Source organism: Tenebrio molitor, chromosome 2 (assembly GCF_963966145.1).
Source record: "Tenebrio molitor chromosome 2, icTenMoli1.1, whole genome shotgun sequence".
NCBI classification, from domain to species: domain Eukaryota; kingdom Metazoa; phylum Arthropoda; class Insecta; order Coleoptera; family Tenebrionidae; genus Tenebrio; species Tenebrio molitor.
Window position 1 is genome coordinate 4,274,748 of NC_091047.1, and position 19,255 is coordinate 4,294,002.

Here is a 19,255-nt window from a genome sequence, read left to right on the forward strand (position 1 = left end):
AGGAGTTTTTGAAGCATTTGAAGCATTTCGACTTCGTCTCGGTCTTCAAAAAGACTCACTTCTACTCTTAGTGATATAATCTACTATTATTTCTTTGGAAACAAACGAAAAAATAATTTAAGAGTGGGGGCACAGCAGTTAGGTAGCTAATAAAATTGAAAGAATAATAAGAATAATAAGAATAAAGACACATTTTTTAACATATTTGTCTACCCAGGCCTACCTAATGTAAATCTACAGTGTGGACCAAAAATGTTCCAACAGATTAGGACGTTACATAGTTATATTCTAAACAGATATTTTTTATTTACTATAACTGACATTTTGATAAATATTTCATAACCATTGTCCACTTCACAGAAAATAATTAACGTTTGTAATTTTTTTTCTTTTTTTTTGAAGAATTAAGGAACATCTAGAATTTTCCTTTTTAAAATAAATGTAACGAACTGACTAAAACGTGTAATTTCAACAGGATGGTGCAATTACTCATCGATACTGAGTATTCATATTTTCATATTTAATAATGATATTTTTTCTGGCCTTGTGCAGATTAGCCTCGCCTAGGATATACATCAGGCATGACTAAGATGAGTAAGAAATTGTCAAGGGTGGGTTATTTTGATTTTATTAAATTCTCACAAAGATTACAATGTCTCAAATGCAACGCCAATCTCTCCAAATCAACCAAAATCAAGATTCTCAAATGCAAGTTGGTGTCATTTCCTCCTAAAGCAGGGCTGACAACAACACTTCACAAGCTTTCCAAAAATATTTCCAGTATTTCCCGATACACTTCAAGAATTTTCCAGCCCTCATTTAAAATATTTCTCTCCCTCTCTCGAAGCCGGTCCTGTCCCCTGTCGGCCCTCGTCGACCAGGTCAACACTCGCCCCGTTAATTCCATCTCGGAGTGTACACCCAGAAAGGCGTTGAAGCCTCTAAGGATCCTGTTAAAAATGTATTATTTTTTCTTTCAGAGATGCCGACTGGCGCCGTCAAAGAACTAATTTATTAATTAACCCAACTACAAATATTACCGCTCGCATTGTTTTAAACACTCTCTATTTAGCTGGCTTGACCCCTAATTGCTTATAGCGTAAAGCTGAACACAAAGAAATTTAAATAAACGACGGCTTAATTAATCCGACGAGGGGACCTCATTAACAATAAAACGCGCGGATTTTCCGCACCCCCATTGGCGCAGTTTTCACGAATTAAATTATTTTTTCCCACATCGACCAATCATTTTCCGGTATCCTCTCACTTGGGTTTTTTTGTGTGGTTTTTTCCTCGTTAGTACCGCATTTCCATTGACGACTACATTTACTCGTCGGGTTGTAAAGTTTAAGGATCTCGAATGTGGCCAATAAAAACGAAAGCGTTCGGAAAAAATATATTACCATTTTTATGATCTCTTAATAAAGGTCTCCTTGTAAAAAACCCACTTTACGAGATGACGTCAGCCTTGATATAATTATTATTTAAACTAAAAATGTTGTGTTAGCGTAATTAAAAAATGTTTTCATTAGGAAAGTCTTCGGAGTGGCTCGTAAATTATTTCAACAACACTGTTGGTCAAAGAATCTTTCCAACACAATTTTCTTCATTGTTGTTATTCGCGGCCAATTCAGCCGAACAGTTTTGCTTATCACTGTTATTAAATTAATTTAAAGTGGCCTGATTGGGCAAGAGCCAACCGCGAAGGTGCAAAAACCTTCACTCTTACATAAGCTCGGATCACTTTCTTTTGTGATCGTCCAAATCATTAGCATGATCCGATTCTGATTTGGCGGGGTAATGATGGTCCGGAGCGCTCCGGCAAAATCCACCTGTTCGATCGAACCCTGATCGAAGCTTTGTGCGGCAATTCGCCTAAAAGCGGCGGGGCCGTAATTACACCCCACCTGTCTAAAAATAGTAGCACCCTTAAGTTGCGTGCCTTCCCTTATTTTTCACTAATAACGGGTGTATTGTTGGGCGCGATGTGCGGCGACGCCGAACACCCTGTCTCGGGGCTGTTTCCGTCTGGCCCTGTGTGGTCCCGGAGTCCCGGAACCAAATCATAATTAAAATTGATACAAGAATGTTTGCGCAAATCGGTCCAGAACCAGAAAAATAAAAAAATAAAAAATAAAACAGGTGACAAATAAACTATCGGGCCTTCAAATAAATATATATTTAGAGTAGGCGTAGGCGACATTCTAATTCTGTTAACAGTGTAAAGTAATTTTTGTAGGTAACCATTTATTCTCTGGAGTTACACAAGTTACATAGCAAGCTTTTTCCAATTTCATATTGTCATATTCCGTGGAGGGGAAATAGGGAGAATGCACTACAAAAATTAAAAAATATTTTCTAACCTAATTTTATTTCGTTAAAATGTCAGACGTTTCTTGTGTCATTTTCTAGGCTGGAAAAATGTTGCAAACAATTGAATTTCCATAGGTTGCTCTAAATATAAATTTATTTGAAGGCCCGTTAGATAAATCAGATGGATTCGAAAATGTCCTCGAATGTTGCTGATGAAGTTTTATTGTTCCGGCACGAGCTGGAAACGATAAAATCCGCAATTTTTCGATTAAAGAATTTAAGTGAACGTATAAAGATATATGCTAAATAATTTAAATTTATTAGAAAGCTTCAGAATTTCCGGAATTTTTTGTTGAGGGAATCGCGTTTAAAACCAAAAGATTCTGAAAAGAAATCCGTGGAAATATAGACAAATTACTTGTTTACCGACACAAGATAATGACTTCGTGTCTTACAAAAATGATTTATAATCACTGTTTGAAAAACAAGATAATTAGTGAAGAACAAAAAGGTTGTAATAAGGGATTTTTTGGTTGTAAAGAACAAGTTATCACTGGCTCCATGGCTAGAGAAAAAAAAATTAATATTTACAGAGGCGTCATACACTATAAATAAGCATTTGATTATTTACCGCATCCCAGGCTTAATAAAATTTTAAATATTTATAAAATTCGTCTGACATTAACATTATTTTTAAAACATTTTTAATCGTGGCGAAATATTGAAAGATAAAATTTAAAGGCAAATCCACTTAGAGGAGGTTTTTCAAGCGGTTCAAATCCATTGTATTTTTTTTTTTGTGATGAGGCTTGGTTTCCCGTTTCTGATTTCGCTAACTCTCAAAATTATACAACTAGGTAACCATATGATCCCTACAATATTATTGAAATGCCATTGTATCCAATTAAAATTGGTTCACAACATCCCGAAGGCGCTATCATCGCCGCTATACAGGCTGTTTGATGAAAAACGGCTCAACCCATAACTTTGTTATTTATTACCCGATTTCAATGAACAAAAAAATCAAAGATATGGTTTTTCAAGCGCTACAAAACAGCTATAAAATGTTTTTTTTTTTGCGTTATCTTCAATAGCTAACCATAGTCAACTTTTTTTTTTAATGGACACATGTAGTTTTTTACGCTTGGTCTGGTAAGGTTTTTTTTTTCTGGATCTAATGATGTATTGAAAGTTATCATTTGGTTCATAGCTAACTGAAAAAAAAAAACATTTTTTTGTGGTTCAACTTATTATAAAATTTTTAAGAGTGCCGAGAAAAACAATCGGAATACAAAGTACGATAAATGTCATCTAAACGTCAGCTTAGAAGTTTTCATCTGCTTTTTTAAACTTTTTTTATTTAAGTATAAAATAACCTTGTCAGTCATGCAGGATAGCAGTCATTTGACTATTATTTTATGTTCGAGTGTAATAAAAATCGTAATTAGTCAAAAACAAAAAGTTAATAGAAAAAATAATAATAATTAAAAATTAAAATATTTTTTTTAATTATTATTTATGTTTTCCAAGAAAATAATAATAAAACTCTTCAAGATTGCACCTGAACCACAATACATCGTTAGATTCAGAAAAAAAAACTTTATCAGACTGAGCCTAAAAAACTACATGTGTCCATTTAAAAAAAAAGTTGACTATCGTAAGCTACTGAAAATAACGCCAAAAAAAAATTATTTTATGGCTGCTTCGTAGCGCATGAAAAACCATATCTTCGGTTTTTTTGTTCATTGAAATCGGATAATAAATAAAAAAGTTATGGGTTGAGGCGTTTTTTATCAAACAGCCTGTATTCTTTAAGAAATTTATTAACACACAAAGAAACAAAGGCTCCTTTTGGGACCATTCATAAATAAACTGGATGACGTGGAACTAAGAAACGGCTATTTCCAACAAGATTCGGCTACTGCTCACCCGATTTGACCCCTCTTCATTTCTTTTGTTCCTCAAAAAACGCATCCGATTAACAACTTGCAAGAACTGGAACAAGAAGTTGAAGATGCCACAGTAAATGTGCGACCTTAAAAATGCTGTCCAACGTTTTCAAGAAGAGAAGAGTACAGTGTTGTTGCGAGCAAAGTGGACATCATTTCGAACATATCCTCTAATCACTTACTTTTACACGTTCGTTAAAACATCCAGTTGTGTCTTTTTTCATTTAATTCAAGAAATGTATGTTTTTCACGCCCCCTTGTAAACGCGTACGCCTCTGTCTGTTGTCACACGTCAGTATGACCAACATAGGAAACACGTCACAACCTTTTACAGTCACTTGGAATAGAATAAACACCGTTCACGTTGCCTTGGCATAATGGGAGGCCATGATTGATTTTTTAACGTTGGACACACTGTTTGATTTCCGTCACTAAAGTGCCTGACATGTGGACCTATCAAAATGATCATAACATGCTGCTGAATTTAGCGGGATGTTTGAGTATTCGTCTGTTGCAAACTAGTAAAACTGCCAACAATGCACTGGACATTGTCGCTATTTATAACCTCAAAAAACGTAACCAAATTTGAAGACCGGTAGCCTTGAAGTGATATTAAAAGCTTGATAAATTAACTTTTTGGAGAATGTTTGCACAGAAAACCAGCCCGAACTAAGCCGACAGGATTATTTATGTAGAACAATATACGGTTAACGCCTCTCTACCTGGCCGTTCCACCATTTGAAAACACCAAATTCTGGTGAACCCAAAGCGGGGGCTTTTGCTCGCCGCTGAAAAGCAATAATGTTAAGGGGATACATAAAAGTCAACGAGAACGTATAAAATTCGAAACGGGGCTAATTCCCGCTTAAATAGCCGACAAAAGTCGTGTTTTACACGAAATGCGAGAGTTTGTTTGGCCGTTGGGAAGATTTAGGAGCGAAAACTTGGTGTAAAGTGATTGAGGGCGCAGAGACACCAAAAGCCACCCCTGAGAAAATAATTACAAAATGTCAAATAAGAAGTCTTGAACGTGTTATCCTGAAAGATGTCACACAAGGTGTAATCTTGTTATCCTGACAGATGTCAGGACTTGAACCGGAGATGGTCTCTTTTGGGTCAGATAGGTCACGCCAATATTTTTCTTTCTCCGGTTCAGCGACCTTTTATTCGTTTGTAATTAGCTCCAATTAAGTGTTTGTTTATAGATTTGTTGTTTACTCAACACAGTATTTTCGTATCTTATAGCTTGATGGGTGAGCTCCTGGAGAAATGAACCGTTAAATAAGAACTGAAAACAGTGTAATAATTGTTGCTGAGCACTTTATTTAATTGTTGTTTGTTGTTAAAAATTGTTGTAAAAAATTTAGAATGCTTGAGAACACTTAGACGGTTGCGGGAAGGGGAAGTGTTTGGAAAATGGTTGTGAAAGGATGCCCTGAAAAACGCAAATACTGTTGTTTAGATAAAAACATAAAAGGATGTTGTTTGTTAATAAATTATTACCGCAAGAAATGAATGGGACAAATAAATAAATGGAAAATCAAGAGTATACAGGGTGATTCACGAGTAATAATGAGCCTAATGAAATTTCAGATGTTGTAACGCGTGTTCAAAAATATATGTGGTCAGTGCTTGCTTTTGTTTCCGGCAACGCGACAAAAGCGCGACCTACTTGATTACAGGATTTCTTGAACGCTCGCTACTTAGTACAATCGATGTAAAATGTTTTGGGTAAAGTATGTACAGCAGAAAGTCAGATTTGTATGGGTCGAGGCATTCAGGAAATCTTGTAAATTAAAAAATATATAAAAAAAAAAATTCCAATGGAAAAATTGTCTTTTGGGGAAAATGTTGTTTCCTTTTTGGTTCTTTTTGTACCTAATAGAGTTAAAAAACTTGGTTTCACTAAAAGACGTGATTCTTTTCTTCATTCTTCGATATTTCTTTTCATTTCTTTTTTAATTAATTCTTGTAATTTCTTTGTTGTTTTAATTAATTAGTTCCTCTTGTTCTTATTATAATTACTTGAAGATTTTTCCCCCTTCGCGAGCAGACAACGTCTGCTCTGCTCCCCTTTCGATCGCCACCCCCCGTTCCCTCTCCGAATCCCCCGTCGCCCGGGGGCCGGTTCCTCGGGAGCGAAGGTCAGCCCTGCGACCGCAGCGCCCGTAGGAATTCGGCTATTAGTGGTTAACGGTGCCGTGGGCCGGGGTTGGGCCGGGTGGCGTGTTGCGGTCGCGTGACGCTCAAGGGAGCAGCACGCCCGTGGCGCCACAAGGGTCGCTCCTCGGCCCCTCGCCGGCCTTCCGACTCTTCGGCCGCAGGTGCAGGCGGCGCACAAAGCCGCCTCCGATTCTTCAGATGCGATCGGTGCAGTACAAATGCTTGCGGTTTATCGACGGCCGCATCTCGCGCTACTTACGCATGCCAACCCGATAAGAACAAAGACCGAGCGGGGACGGCGCGGCCGCCGTCTCGCTCCCGCGCGCTCAAGAACCGCCGGCGATCTTCGTCTACCTGGGCCCGGTACGGCGCCACTTAAACACACCTCTGCATCCTTTAGCGGCACCGACAATGCGACCTCATCACTTCGGCGGCGGAGATGGGAGCGGTGCTCCCGGGGAGCTTTGCTGTGTCATGGGTGGACTATGTGACGGCCGGATGCGAGGATCCCGGCTGAGGGACCGGCTTCCAAGAATTCGGAGGTCAAGAGGTGGAGGATCAAAAAGAAAACTCTTTGGCACTTCATTGAAATTGAAAAAAAAATCACTGCAACCAAAAATTTTTAAATCTCATTTTTGAAAAATACTAAACTGTTTACATGTCCACAATAACAAGTGACAAATGAACTTGAGGAATTGGGTGGTCAAAAGGTGGAGGAATATGAAGAAAACTCTTTAGTACTTTCTTCTAAATAAAAAAATCTTACTCGGGTGAAAATTTTGAAAAATAAATTTCTAAAAAATACCGCTTTATTTAGTCACTCTGTATACACACAACAACAAGTACATATCATTCGCACTTTCACCCTCATTAAATTTATTTCCTGGGTGGTCGCCACCCCTCGCAGGTAGACAGTTTTTTGCGCCGTTCTGTATAGCAGCGGCGACAAGCCGATCAAAAATCTGATCGATTTCTTGCGCTGTCGTACCTACCCAAAACTTCAATTTCGCTGTCATTATTTTGACCGCTGTGTATATTTGCTAAACGCCACGTGGACCATTCGGGCCACACGCATTTGGCAAATTTTCACGGTGATCCCCTTTCTGACCTGGCAGTCACAAATTTCGGTTTTGTTAATAAGAGGCCTGGAGTGTTTCCACGGCGGGTTTTTGTTTTCTTTGACACCTGTCAATCTGGGTGAGTTGTAAAGCGCCGCTCCGGAAAAAAAAGACTGTTCGAACAGTGTTTGTATTAAAATTTGCTTAATAAGAGAAGTTAATTGACTAATGGATTAAGTAATGGATAAGAGTAGGAAAAAAAGAGTGCGATGGTACGGGAACAAATGATTGTTTGGCAGGGTAAGAGGAAGCTTCATGGTGCCGTGGGTTTGGTAGTTTGAATTTCAAATTGTTATTGTTAGAATGTATCTTTATGAATTAATCGTAAAAGTGCTATAATCTGGATTGTTCCGAGGTGATAATGATCGCGGTTATAAAATTTTTTTGGGAGGCGAGGCGGTGTGGAAATAGTCGCGGCGAATATCACTCGATTCGTAAATTTCGATTGTTACCATAATATTAATACAAATTTGAAATGACAACATTCCAGACAATAATGAAAAGCACACATGCCTAATTCCGGGAATCTAGTAAAAAAGCAAAATTTGCAAAGTCTTGTTTTTGAGACAAATTGGAGCTGTGGCAATTTTTTGAGTAGTTCTTTGACAAGAATGAGACAGTCAGTCAATTTGAGTAAATAATTTTTAAAATATTTATGAAAAGTTAAAAATAAAATGGCAATCGTTACGTAGGTCAAGACAAAAATAGTTTAATAAGAATGAAATAAGAAATATGGGTTGAAAATTTAAAACCAATAAAACAACGAAGAAAATGGTACACACGACGAATGACACATTTTGTGGAGAAGATAATAAAAAGAATGAAATTCTAAATAAAAAGGGTTGTGAAGATTTTTGATAGATTGGTAGCGGTGTTGGATTCTCTCATGGGCTGTGACCTTGGAAATATTTGCGCGAAAGCGGAGCGATAAACCAGTGAAAAATCTGTAAACTAAAACTGAAAACGTCGACTACATTCAAATATCTACAAATAGACGAGAAAGAGAAGCTAACGTAACGAATGACGATGTTTCCCGATTGATCTGTAGCGCATACTTGAGACCAATATTCGTCGTTTGCGACTTATAGCCCATGAGAAAATCCAACTTCTAACACTTTTGAAGTATTGCTTTGTCAAATCTGATATTTAAATCAAGACATTGGCTTACATAATAGTATATTAGACTATAAGTTATGAAAAATCGCACTTTGATCACAAATTGTGTATACTATTTTTTCCAACGTCGCTTATGAAAATGAGTCTCAATTTTAAATTTCTTTATAATTATTTTACTCCCCTATTTTTTGAATCTTCCGGATCTGGAGTTTCAATTAATGCAAATAACAGTGTTTTAAATTTTTTATGTTAATATAGATGTAGATTGTTAATGTAGTAGATTGTTAAATAAATTTTCCTCGCTAGTGAGTTTACTTTCTCCATTTTCCTCACTAGTGATGCAAACGCCTATTTTCCTCACTAAATTGAGTAATGAAAGTATCATTTTCATAAGTGATGTTGGAAAAAATTTATTTTGACACTTATTGTTAATCAATTATAATTAGGTATCTAAAATAATCCAATCTAAAAATTTCGTTGTTGATTATGTATTACGATGACCTATTTCTGAAGGAGTTTCATTAATGAAAATGATTACTTATTGGAAAGAATCAGGACAATTGGTGTATGATTAGTTTCTTGTTTTGTATCCAGGAAAAGATGTGGAATATCGTGTTTTCGCACAGCATTGTATAAGAGAGAATACTGGCAACGTAGCTAAAGGCAAGCTTACTGGACATGCTCCAGTAGCTACACCAGATGTTGTGGAAAATGTTAATCAAATTGTTCAACGAAATCCATACATTTCAGTGAGTCCTTTATCTCAACAAATACCGAGATCTGGATTAACAATGAACTTTTTTCCTTCCAAAATTAATTTCTTTCATTTTTAGACTTTCCTACGAATCTTCAAGGAAAAATCTTTCAAAATTTACATTTACACCCTTGCAAATGTCCCCTGGTCCAAATTTTTTTTCATAAATCCAATTTCTCTTTTTTCTGATGAGGCGTGGTTTCACATTTCTGCTTTTGTTAATAGAACTTGCTCAGCACACAATCCCCACAATGTTATTGTTGTGGAATCATATCCAATCAAAATTGGTGCATGGGTTGCAACGTTCGGAAGGAGACTTATTGGCACGACCTTCCTTGATGAAACTATTAACACTCAAAGATACCAAAGATTCTTTTTCGAGCCATTTATAAATCAAATGGATGATGCGGAACTAACAAACGGTTATTTCCAACAAGATTGGACTACTGCTCGCACGGCACAAACAATTAATTATTAAATGAGTTCTTCCCAGGCCGATCGATCAGTGTGGGACTGTAGCCAGACTCATCACCTGACTTGACCCCTCTTGATTTATTTTAATTCCCCATTTAAAACATGCTGTGAAGATGCAATTGAAGATGTCACAGTAAATGTGAAGCCTGAAGTGCCAACCGATGTTTTTAATAATTTAAATAGAAGAGGTCAATGTTGTTTGCAGCAAGGTGAACATCATTTTCTGTAATCACTTATTTTTACGTGTTTCTTAAAATATCCAGTTTTTCTTTTTTCACGCCCCCCTTTTAAACGCGTACGCCTATGTCTACTGTCAAACACTGAACTGTCGTCAGAATGACCAACATTTGTACTTGGAAGAATATAAAACAGAGATAAATAAGAAAATAATTGTAATTATAAGATTTGCAGAGGGAAATGTAAATGTCACAACTGGACAACCAAGCGAGTCTTCGCGTGAAGATTTGTCGTGGGTCAAGCTCTTGGCACGGAGGTAAACAACACGCTCTTCAGTGAATTGTCTTCTCATCTCAGCACTTTTGTTAATTCTCGTTATCGTCAATCGATTTCGTTTGAACTGTGGAGTAGCGAACAAGCGATAGGGGATCAAAGTTCCACAAAAAAATATTGTCGCTCGTAAAAAAGCCATTATGCCTCTCGATAGATCAATTGTCGGTCATGCCCGCTCTGCAACCGTCACATCCTAATCGAAACCCAACCGGCTTATCAGAAATCAGCTCGACGGACCGCTAATTGCCATTTAAGTATAACTTTCCTAAAATCAATTTAAACACACAGATATCGGATAACGTGCCGTCGTCCTTTTGAATGTTTGATAAATTATTATTTAACAAACCTAATTGCTGTATAATGGCCCGTTTGTTGTCCATGATAGGCATGAAACGGACTCGACAACTCCTCGAAAAAAGTAAAGTCACTCTCCGACAATTTATCAACCGCAATCCGCCAGCACCAAAGGGCGAACAAACAGCTCCCGCTGCACTCTGTCGTGTTAAAAGATTTCTTTAATGAAGACGTCACAAGCTTCGATGACTCTCGAAAATCAAATGCGGGGGCCCCGACTGGACGATTGTGAGGTTAGGACGCTCCGCGGCGGCGGAGTGACAGCGCGGCGCTGGTGGCGCCACCGGCACCTAACCTAAAACACGTTTTTTGATTTTATCGTTTTGTGCAATTGTGTTGTTGTTGTTGTTGTTTTGGTCCTTTCCCGTTTTGGATTCAGACATTTTTCCCGAATGACATGTTAATTCATTTGTTTCTAGTTTTTGCGGTCTCGAGCGTCAGCGTCAATTCAGGCGGATTATGCAGCAGAAATAGAGCCGGAGCGGCCGATCGAAATGATTAGACGGAGGATGATGAGGAGCGATCGGCAGTGCCGCCGCCGCCGCCTCCGACCGGACGGGCCTTCTTCTGCTGGCGTCGAATCTATTATATTAAATAGATAAGTAAAGTAGCTACCGGGCTTACTGCCGCGTCATCTTCAGATGGAGGATCATTAAACACGATGACGGTGTACAATGTGCATGTCACCGTTCGCCTTCTTCTACCTGTCGACACCTCCGCCGAGGAACACTGCTGGATATTTTGGCAGTGGCAGGTGATTAATGGATAAAGAAGCCTGCTGGGCATTGTGATGCCCGTTCCTGCCACCGGAGACAATGGCAGAGGGGAAGGTGTGATGGTGACGAGTAACGGGGACCATCCGGGATGTTGCCCTCGGAAAAGTGGGACATGTAGGTGTGAGCGGTGAAGAAGTCGAGAGAGGATTTGGGGGAAAGCGAAGGGATGAGGGAACAAAGAGAGAAAGGGAGAGTGGGATTTAGAAGGGAAGAAGGAGAAAGTGCGCTGCTTTAATATTTTTGTAAAAATTAAACACTTGGGCCGACTACAAAATGTTGAAATCTTCAGATTTATCGATTTAATGAGAGAAAGTGTGTTTTAATTTGATCAATAGGTATCTGATTAAGAAGAAATTAGTAAAAAAAAACAATCAAAAAAATTCGTTTTTGATATGTTAAGAATTTCTAGAAAAAGTATGTCTGACAAGGAATTACCTATGAAGAATTAGAAAAATCCTGAAATACATATTTTTAAAAATATATAATATAAAAATCTTCAAGGAGGAATTTTGAAACAGTTTATAAAATACCCATTATCAATAAAGATTTTTGAAGAAAACATCAGCAGAAAAATCATGTGAAATAAACTGATCTGAAAAAAAAATGGTTTTGAAGATTTAGAAGAAATCTCAAGTAGAGCTTTTGTAAAAAATCTATTAGGTATAATCTGTTTCAAAATCAAAAATCCACCACCTGTTGAATTATGTTGGGAAAAAAAAAAGAAATCCCTAGAAAAAGTTTAATTTTTTTGGGTTGGCTCAACCTCCCGCCAAAATTTGACATTGAACATTTAGGAAAAACAAAATAATTATTATGTACAGTCGCGAGCAATAAATTTTGGTCGTCAAGGTCATTCTTGACGCAATCGAAAATGCTCCATTGTAAAACAGTCGTAAATGTAATAACCTATCATTAATTGTCATTTTATTCTCATTTTTTTGACACTTTGTTGACATGGGCATAATCAGGCAGGGAAATTTTTTAAATTTGTGACAATCTAACCAAATTTTGAAATGACATTGACGACCAAAATTTATTGTTCGCGACAGTACCTACAAAAAGGTTTTAGCTACCATAATATACCACTTCTTGAGTGAAATAATAAAATGAGAATAAAAAACACGATGAACCACGACCAAAGCGACTGTCCAACAGTTTTCTTTCATAACCACACTTTTTTTTGACACTTGCAGACACACTAAAAACAAAAGTCGCGGACGTTGTCGGTTGTATTTTCGAGGTAGAATGCACTGTTGGTGGATTTTTGATTTTGAAACAAACTATAGGTAGAGCGATTTAGCAAAATTAGAAAAGTTATGAAACATTTACAAGAATAATCTAAAAATTTCTAAAGGATGTTTGTGTGAGAAATATAAAATAATATCGAAGGATTAAGTTTTAAATGTGTTAGATTAAAAAAAAAAAAATAAGAAGAATTAGGTACAAAAATTTTGGAACATTTTATAGTCATATAAAAATGTTTAGAAAAACAATCTGTTAAAGGCATTTTGAATCAGGAATTTAAAAAAATGCTAAATTATTTTTGCAATAATAATACAGTACAACTTCGATAATCCGGACAGATATAGTTTTGAGCCTCGCCGAATTAGAGAGTTTTCCGGATTAGCGAGGTACTATCGCGGCCAAAATACTTTGGTCGTCACTTTTTGACACTTCAAATGTAAATCAAGTATTAATGTCAATATACATGACAATTTCAAATTATTCTTGTCAAAAATATGGCACCTTCAGTTTTTGATAAATATAGAATCGTCTTACTTGCTTCTGAAGGTTGTCTAAACCGCGACCACGTTGATCTTTTGCTTTTGAACCCTGCCTCCGCAGCTGGGATTTACCCCATCCGTATGACACTGATAGATTAAAATAATTTTGACAGTAGTAAAAAATAAGGTTAAACATCCTAAAGTTTGCTTTACAATTGAATGTCATTTATGTCACATTGACGACCAAAGTATTTTGGCCGCGATAGTACATACATTTTTGACTACTTGGGTTAAGAAAAAATCATGAATTCATCAATGACAATCTACATATCTACATAATGTACTTATTAAAGAATAAAAACGTACATTTAGAATGAAAAGAAACTGTCATCAGAGGTTTTTTTAAATGGCAACGTCGCGTTTTTACTACCGTTTTTAATAGATCTTTTAATTGTCTACCCGACAGTCAAAAAATTTTTCAATTTACATAAAAAATTTCCTGAAAAAACTTATTTTTTTTTAATAACAACTTTTTCAGTCATCGAAAAGACCAAAAAGAAAATATCAGCAGAAATCTTTTTTAAAACACTAAGACCTGACCTGTCTTTACATTTTTTTCAAAAATTATGCGTTACGTTTTCATTTGGGTGTTTCCAGACTTTTTGGACATACTGTTACTGTAGGTATGTATTTGTAAATTATTTTATGCGAGTTTAAAATATGTGATAATTTTTGTTTGTTTTCGTCTAATTTGGATTATTCACATTCGTTTTCATCATCCTCATGATTATTGTTTAAAGTTTCTTGGACTATTTGTTCATCTGTTAAATCGCAATCGACATTATCATTTTCACTGAGTGTCCATTCTTTTTTTTTATTATTGAAACTTGTCAACAGTTGCACAATATTGTCATCGTCATGTGGTATTATGTAGTTTAGCAAATCTTTTCGGTAAGAAACCTTAATGTTTTGATTTGTCCGGATTATGGAGGTAAAAATCGCAAAGTGTCCGAAACGGGGAAGGCGCCGAATTACTGGAGTGTCCGATGTAACGTGTGTCCGGATTATCGAAGTTGTACTGTAATTTGTAGAAGAAAAAATTAGTTCGAAAAAATTGTATGTGTTTTCAAGAATAGAATAATTTTCAACAGCGAAAAAATATCTATTAGAATTAGAGGAAGGATTTTGAAGATTAGGTATGAAACATTTAATTTGCAAAAATTATTTAAAAAATTCACAAAGAAATTTTGTCTGAGAACAGAACGCGAAGATTGCAATTCTAAAATACCTATTTTAGATTCAAAATAATTTAAAAATGGATGGGAGAAAGATAGAAGAGGTAGAAGAAAGAAGAATAACAAGGATTTTGTAACATTTTCGAAAGTGACAAGAAAATATCTGTTAAGGAAAGATAAAAGCACTTCGAATAATTATGAAGAAATAAAAATAATTTAGAATTTTTTTAGAACAAAAAAAAATTCAGAGAGAACAATATAGACGAATTAAAGAATTTTGAAAGTCTTTAAAAATAATTTAGAGGTTTCTACAAAAAAAAAAAAAAAATATTGAGAATGATAGAATTTTTAGAAGAAAACATTTTGTAAAAAATAGAACAGTTATATCTACATTGAAGAACATAATTTGAAAAACAATAAAAAATACAATTTACAAAAATAACGGAGGTGGGATACGAAAAACGTTTAAAAATAATGAATTTAGAACAATTATAAGAATAAATTGGTATACAGGATGTTTCTGAAATACGTGTGTTAATTTTAACCAGTGAAAGAACTCGCCAATTTATGAAACTTTTCTCTATAACATTTTGTCAAATTCGTAAAAGTATTCCAAGATTTTATGCCCCACAATTTTTACCAAACGAGTCGTTTTATGTGATTAACTAGTTTCTATTTTTTGTAACCATGAGAATCTAAATTTTGATTATTTATTTTTTTCTATAACAATGGAACTTTTTAACAAAGCTCTGTTTCTATCACAACAGAAAATTTTCGCTCTTACCGATAGGCGGGTATACACTTTGATGGTTAATTTATTCCAAATTTTAAATCAATTTGTATTGCTTTTTCGTAAAAATGTTATAGAGAAAAGTTCCATGATTTGGCGCGTTCTTCCACTGGTTAAAATTAACACACGTATTTCAGAAACACCCTGTATTTTCAAAATTTGGAATTTTTAGAAGAAAAATTTGCCTGAAGAGATAGAAGAGAAGAATCAAAATTTGAAATGCGTTAGGGAAACCTGATAATAATTAACTGAAGGAGATAAAATAGGAAAGAATAACTAAAATTTAGAAACATATCTCTTAGAGGGAGAATGAATCTGCTTGAGGAAATAATACCAAATAAAAGTGAAGAATTAAAAACATTTTAAAACGTTTCAAAACTTGTTTTTCCTCCAAGAAGAGAATCTCTTGAGAAGAATTGTGAAAGAACCACTTTGGAAAATAAGTTGCAGAACTGCTTGCTGAAGGTGGAATTTTGTAGATTTTGCTGTTCCGTGAAGTGACCCAGACCCAAGTCCAATCGCGCTCGTTAAGTAAGTCGCATTTTCCATCGGACTTTAAACCGTTTCCCATATCTGGGCGCTTGATTGTTTTTTGATGAAACCTCGAGCGCGTAATTTAGGCGAATCAGATAACCAAATTCGTGGTTCGAGTCTAGACACCAAACAAACAAGAAAAATTCTCCTAATTTATTTTTACCCAGACGCACTCCAATCTCTTCCAAGGCGCACAAAAGGCGTCGGACCGACAACAACACAGCAACACTGTTGCAGCGGAAGCCCTCTCTTTGCTCTCATTCTCCACAATCCTGCAACACTACAAGTGGTAGTTTGCGTAGAACGACATCCTCACGACCATCGCGGCCGCAAATTAAAGGAAGTTTTCATCAGCAGCTTATCTCGATTATCAATTTAAATTTTTTGACTCGAACCGAACAAATTTATGCACAAGTTAATAACAGAGCCGGATCGAGCGCGGCATAAATTTGTTTAATAAAATTGTTGAAAGAGGAAGCAAAAATTCCAGCTGGAACGGATAGTTTACAGTTCGCGTTTTCCTCGCCCCACTAATAATAATAATAATGGAGGACAGATCGTTTCACTCAACCGTCCAAGGATAATATGACGAAATTGACAGTCGTTTCATTTATTGTCACGCTGAACAATCAGCGATGGCAACAATGTTGTTGTGATCTCTCGTTGGCTAATGGGGTGCATCATGCGTGATGCTCCGACATGCAAATAATACCTACGAAAAAATCCCGAAAAGGGACGAGTCGGTCGATACTCCTGAATAATTAACGACGAATTAAAGAATATTAACCAAATTGTACAACATTATGAATTCGTGATGAGCGTATTCGCTCTAATTGCACTTTCATCGTCGATCATTATTTAATGTATTAATTTTGATTAAACAAAGCCGGCGCATTCTTTATTCATCCCTCGATGAAAGTTTGATGAGCGCAGCCCGAAAACCGAATCGATAGAGTGCATAAACCGGTTCGTTCGACCTAATCGTCGGTTATTTGTGAAAGGCCCATTCACACCGTCAAATTATAATGAATTGTCACCCGAAAAGCACAATATTTAAAGAGATTGAGCATAATGCGTCTGTAATAAAGCACTCGGCTGTTAACAACACCTCAACCTAACCTAAAAATGAAGCGCCTGTAAGTCTGGCAGGGCGTGTTGACGGAGAGAAACCAACCGAGACTCCGCCCACCCGTCCCGAAACGGGTTCGCGCCAGGCCCCGGATCGATCGAGAGCCAATGGGTCTTGCGGTGGGTGTGGCTTGGATGGTGTATCGCTGAATGGTAGCGAGATCTGCCGGTTGAAAGGCGCAACTAAGCTCCCAAGCCGACTATTATATGATTATTCTTCATTATAGTCCCTACAGTCGTAGGAAGTAGATGGTTGGTTTAGAGAGAGCAATTTTCGACGTAAAAAAACGACATATGCGCTCAATTTCGTGTAATTTGGTTTCGGGTTAATCTTCGAATAGTTTTTACTCAATTATAGTGTGAATTACACGTATTACCGGAGTTGAAGACCGTAAATTGCCCCTCCGGTTGCGATCAGCGTCGTCGGCCGTCCGCCCGGATCCTCACGGTCCCCGGTCGATTTTCCGGTGGTTTCGGGGTGTCGTCAGTGAGAGTGGTTCCCAGTGCCCGATGTGTATTTCCGGTTGAGTTCTCCGGGAATAGTCGAGACGCCGCCACAGCTCGTCTCCAAGGTGGACAGCAAACCGTTCACGACGCTGAACTTCACGGACCTGGGGTCCCCGTTCGGGGGGCCTAACGAGGACCCGCCCGGGACGCCGAACGCCATGTCGGGGGAGGCGCACATAGGGCCGCCGACGCCGCACGAGTCCGCCAACTCGACGCCGGTCTCGAAGAGCGCCTTCATCGAGCTCCAGCAGCACGGCTACGGCCCGCTGCGGACGTCGTACCAGCACCACTTCAACTCGCCGGCGGGAAACGCGCACGGCGGGCCGACGGGGGCGCACGACGCCGGCTTCCCCAGCCCCAGGGGGGCTCTCGGGGCGTACCCCTTCCCGCCGATGCACCAGAACTCGTACACGGGATACCACCTGGGGTCGTACGCCACCAACTGTCCGCCCTCGCCCAAAGATGACGGTAAGTTGAGGGCCGGGAGGCCGACGCGGAGTGAAACCGGCACCGATTTTACCTTTTACCACGAAATATGGACACATCACAGAGGAGGTGCCACTAACGACCAAACATAAATTACCAGTGAGTTTCTAAACCGACGGAGTTGAGGCCAGATGCGCTCTTAATCCAAAGTGAAGAAAGACTTCGAGAATCGCGCACGACAAAGAAATTACCCAAAGCCTCTTCTTCTTCTTTTTCTCGCGACGCAAGTCTTAAACGCAGTTACAAGTTCGCATCTCTTCAGTTCTTCCAAATTACAATTTGCGTCGGCTCTTGAATCATTCCCCTTTGATACTCCAACTGGAAAACAAGACTCCAAAAAGATTTTACTTATTCACTTGGTGATAAATATTTCGATGGATTATTGACCGCGGACTAGAACACGCTCAGATTTTTAATTGAGCTGTTAGAAGGATCAGAATGGTACTAGGAACAGTTCTGTTTCCAAAACTAATTTTATTCGAGGTTTCAATGCTTCTTGTTTGTTTTTGTAGTAACACAATCGGTTGTAGTTTTTTTTAAATTAATTTCCATAATGGCAGAACCATTTGATGTAATCGGCCGGGAATGATAGCAGTCAAAATAAAAAATTCATAGAGCTGTAATGGGCTCAATTTATAATGTTGTGCAAGTTGACACAGTGTTAGTTAAATTGCCGTAAACTAGAACTGAAAGTAATTTATTTGCAAGAAGATAAGAGTAGTTTTTTGGAAAAGTGGCAAAAACAGGATGTAGTAAAGACGAGTTGTGATTCAAAAATGCATAGTATTGATGTTGCCAACTACAAGTTGAGAGAAATCTACAATAGAAGTTTTTTCCGTGATTTTTTGAATTTTCAAAAATTATTATCTCTTCAGGCAAGAGCTAACTATTCTTTAAGACTTGATACATTTTTGTGTTACTTGTGTTGGACTACATTTGACTTGTGAAACATTTTTACCGGTCACTACTTGCGACAAAACCCGAAAATTTCTGACCGCCGGGAGGAATTCGGCTGCGCCCAGATGTTTTATTTTCCGAAAAATTTGTAGTCATCAATTTTGAATCATTTCTGGTGTGCAAATGATTGCTACCAAGTTACCGATTAGTTAAGAACGTCGGAAAAGATCTAAACATTTTTTTATCGAATAGGTAATTTTTTTAAAAAATTCCCAAAAAACTGAAAAACTGGTGGAAAGTAGAAGTTAATGCTGTCGCTTAACATTTGAGAAATTTGGTACTGTTTGACTTGAACAGATTTGCTTTTTTGAAAACTGTTACCAGAAAAAATTCCTAGTAAGTTTCTTGTAGACACATTTGGGAACTT

At 37.4% G+C, this 19,255-nt stretch overlaps 1 protein-coding gene across 1 annotated transcript in view; it reads left to right on the top strand.

Annotated features, from left to right (window-relative positions):
- Positions 1–17,164: 17,164 nt before the first annotated feature.
- LOC138123856 (homeotic protein distal-less-like) overlaps positions 17,165–19,255 on the top strand; it is a 60,985-nt gene continuing 58,894 nt past the window's right edge. Inside the window, exon 1 of the mRNA XM_069038692.1 lies at positions 17,165–17,913. Coding sequence (XP_068894793.1) covers positions 17,604–17,913 — 310 coding nt within the window. The 5' untranslated portion in view covers positions 17,165–17,603. The remainder of the gene's footprint in view (positions 17,914–19,255) is intronic.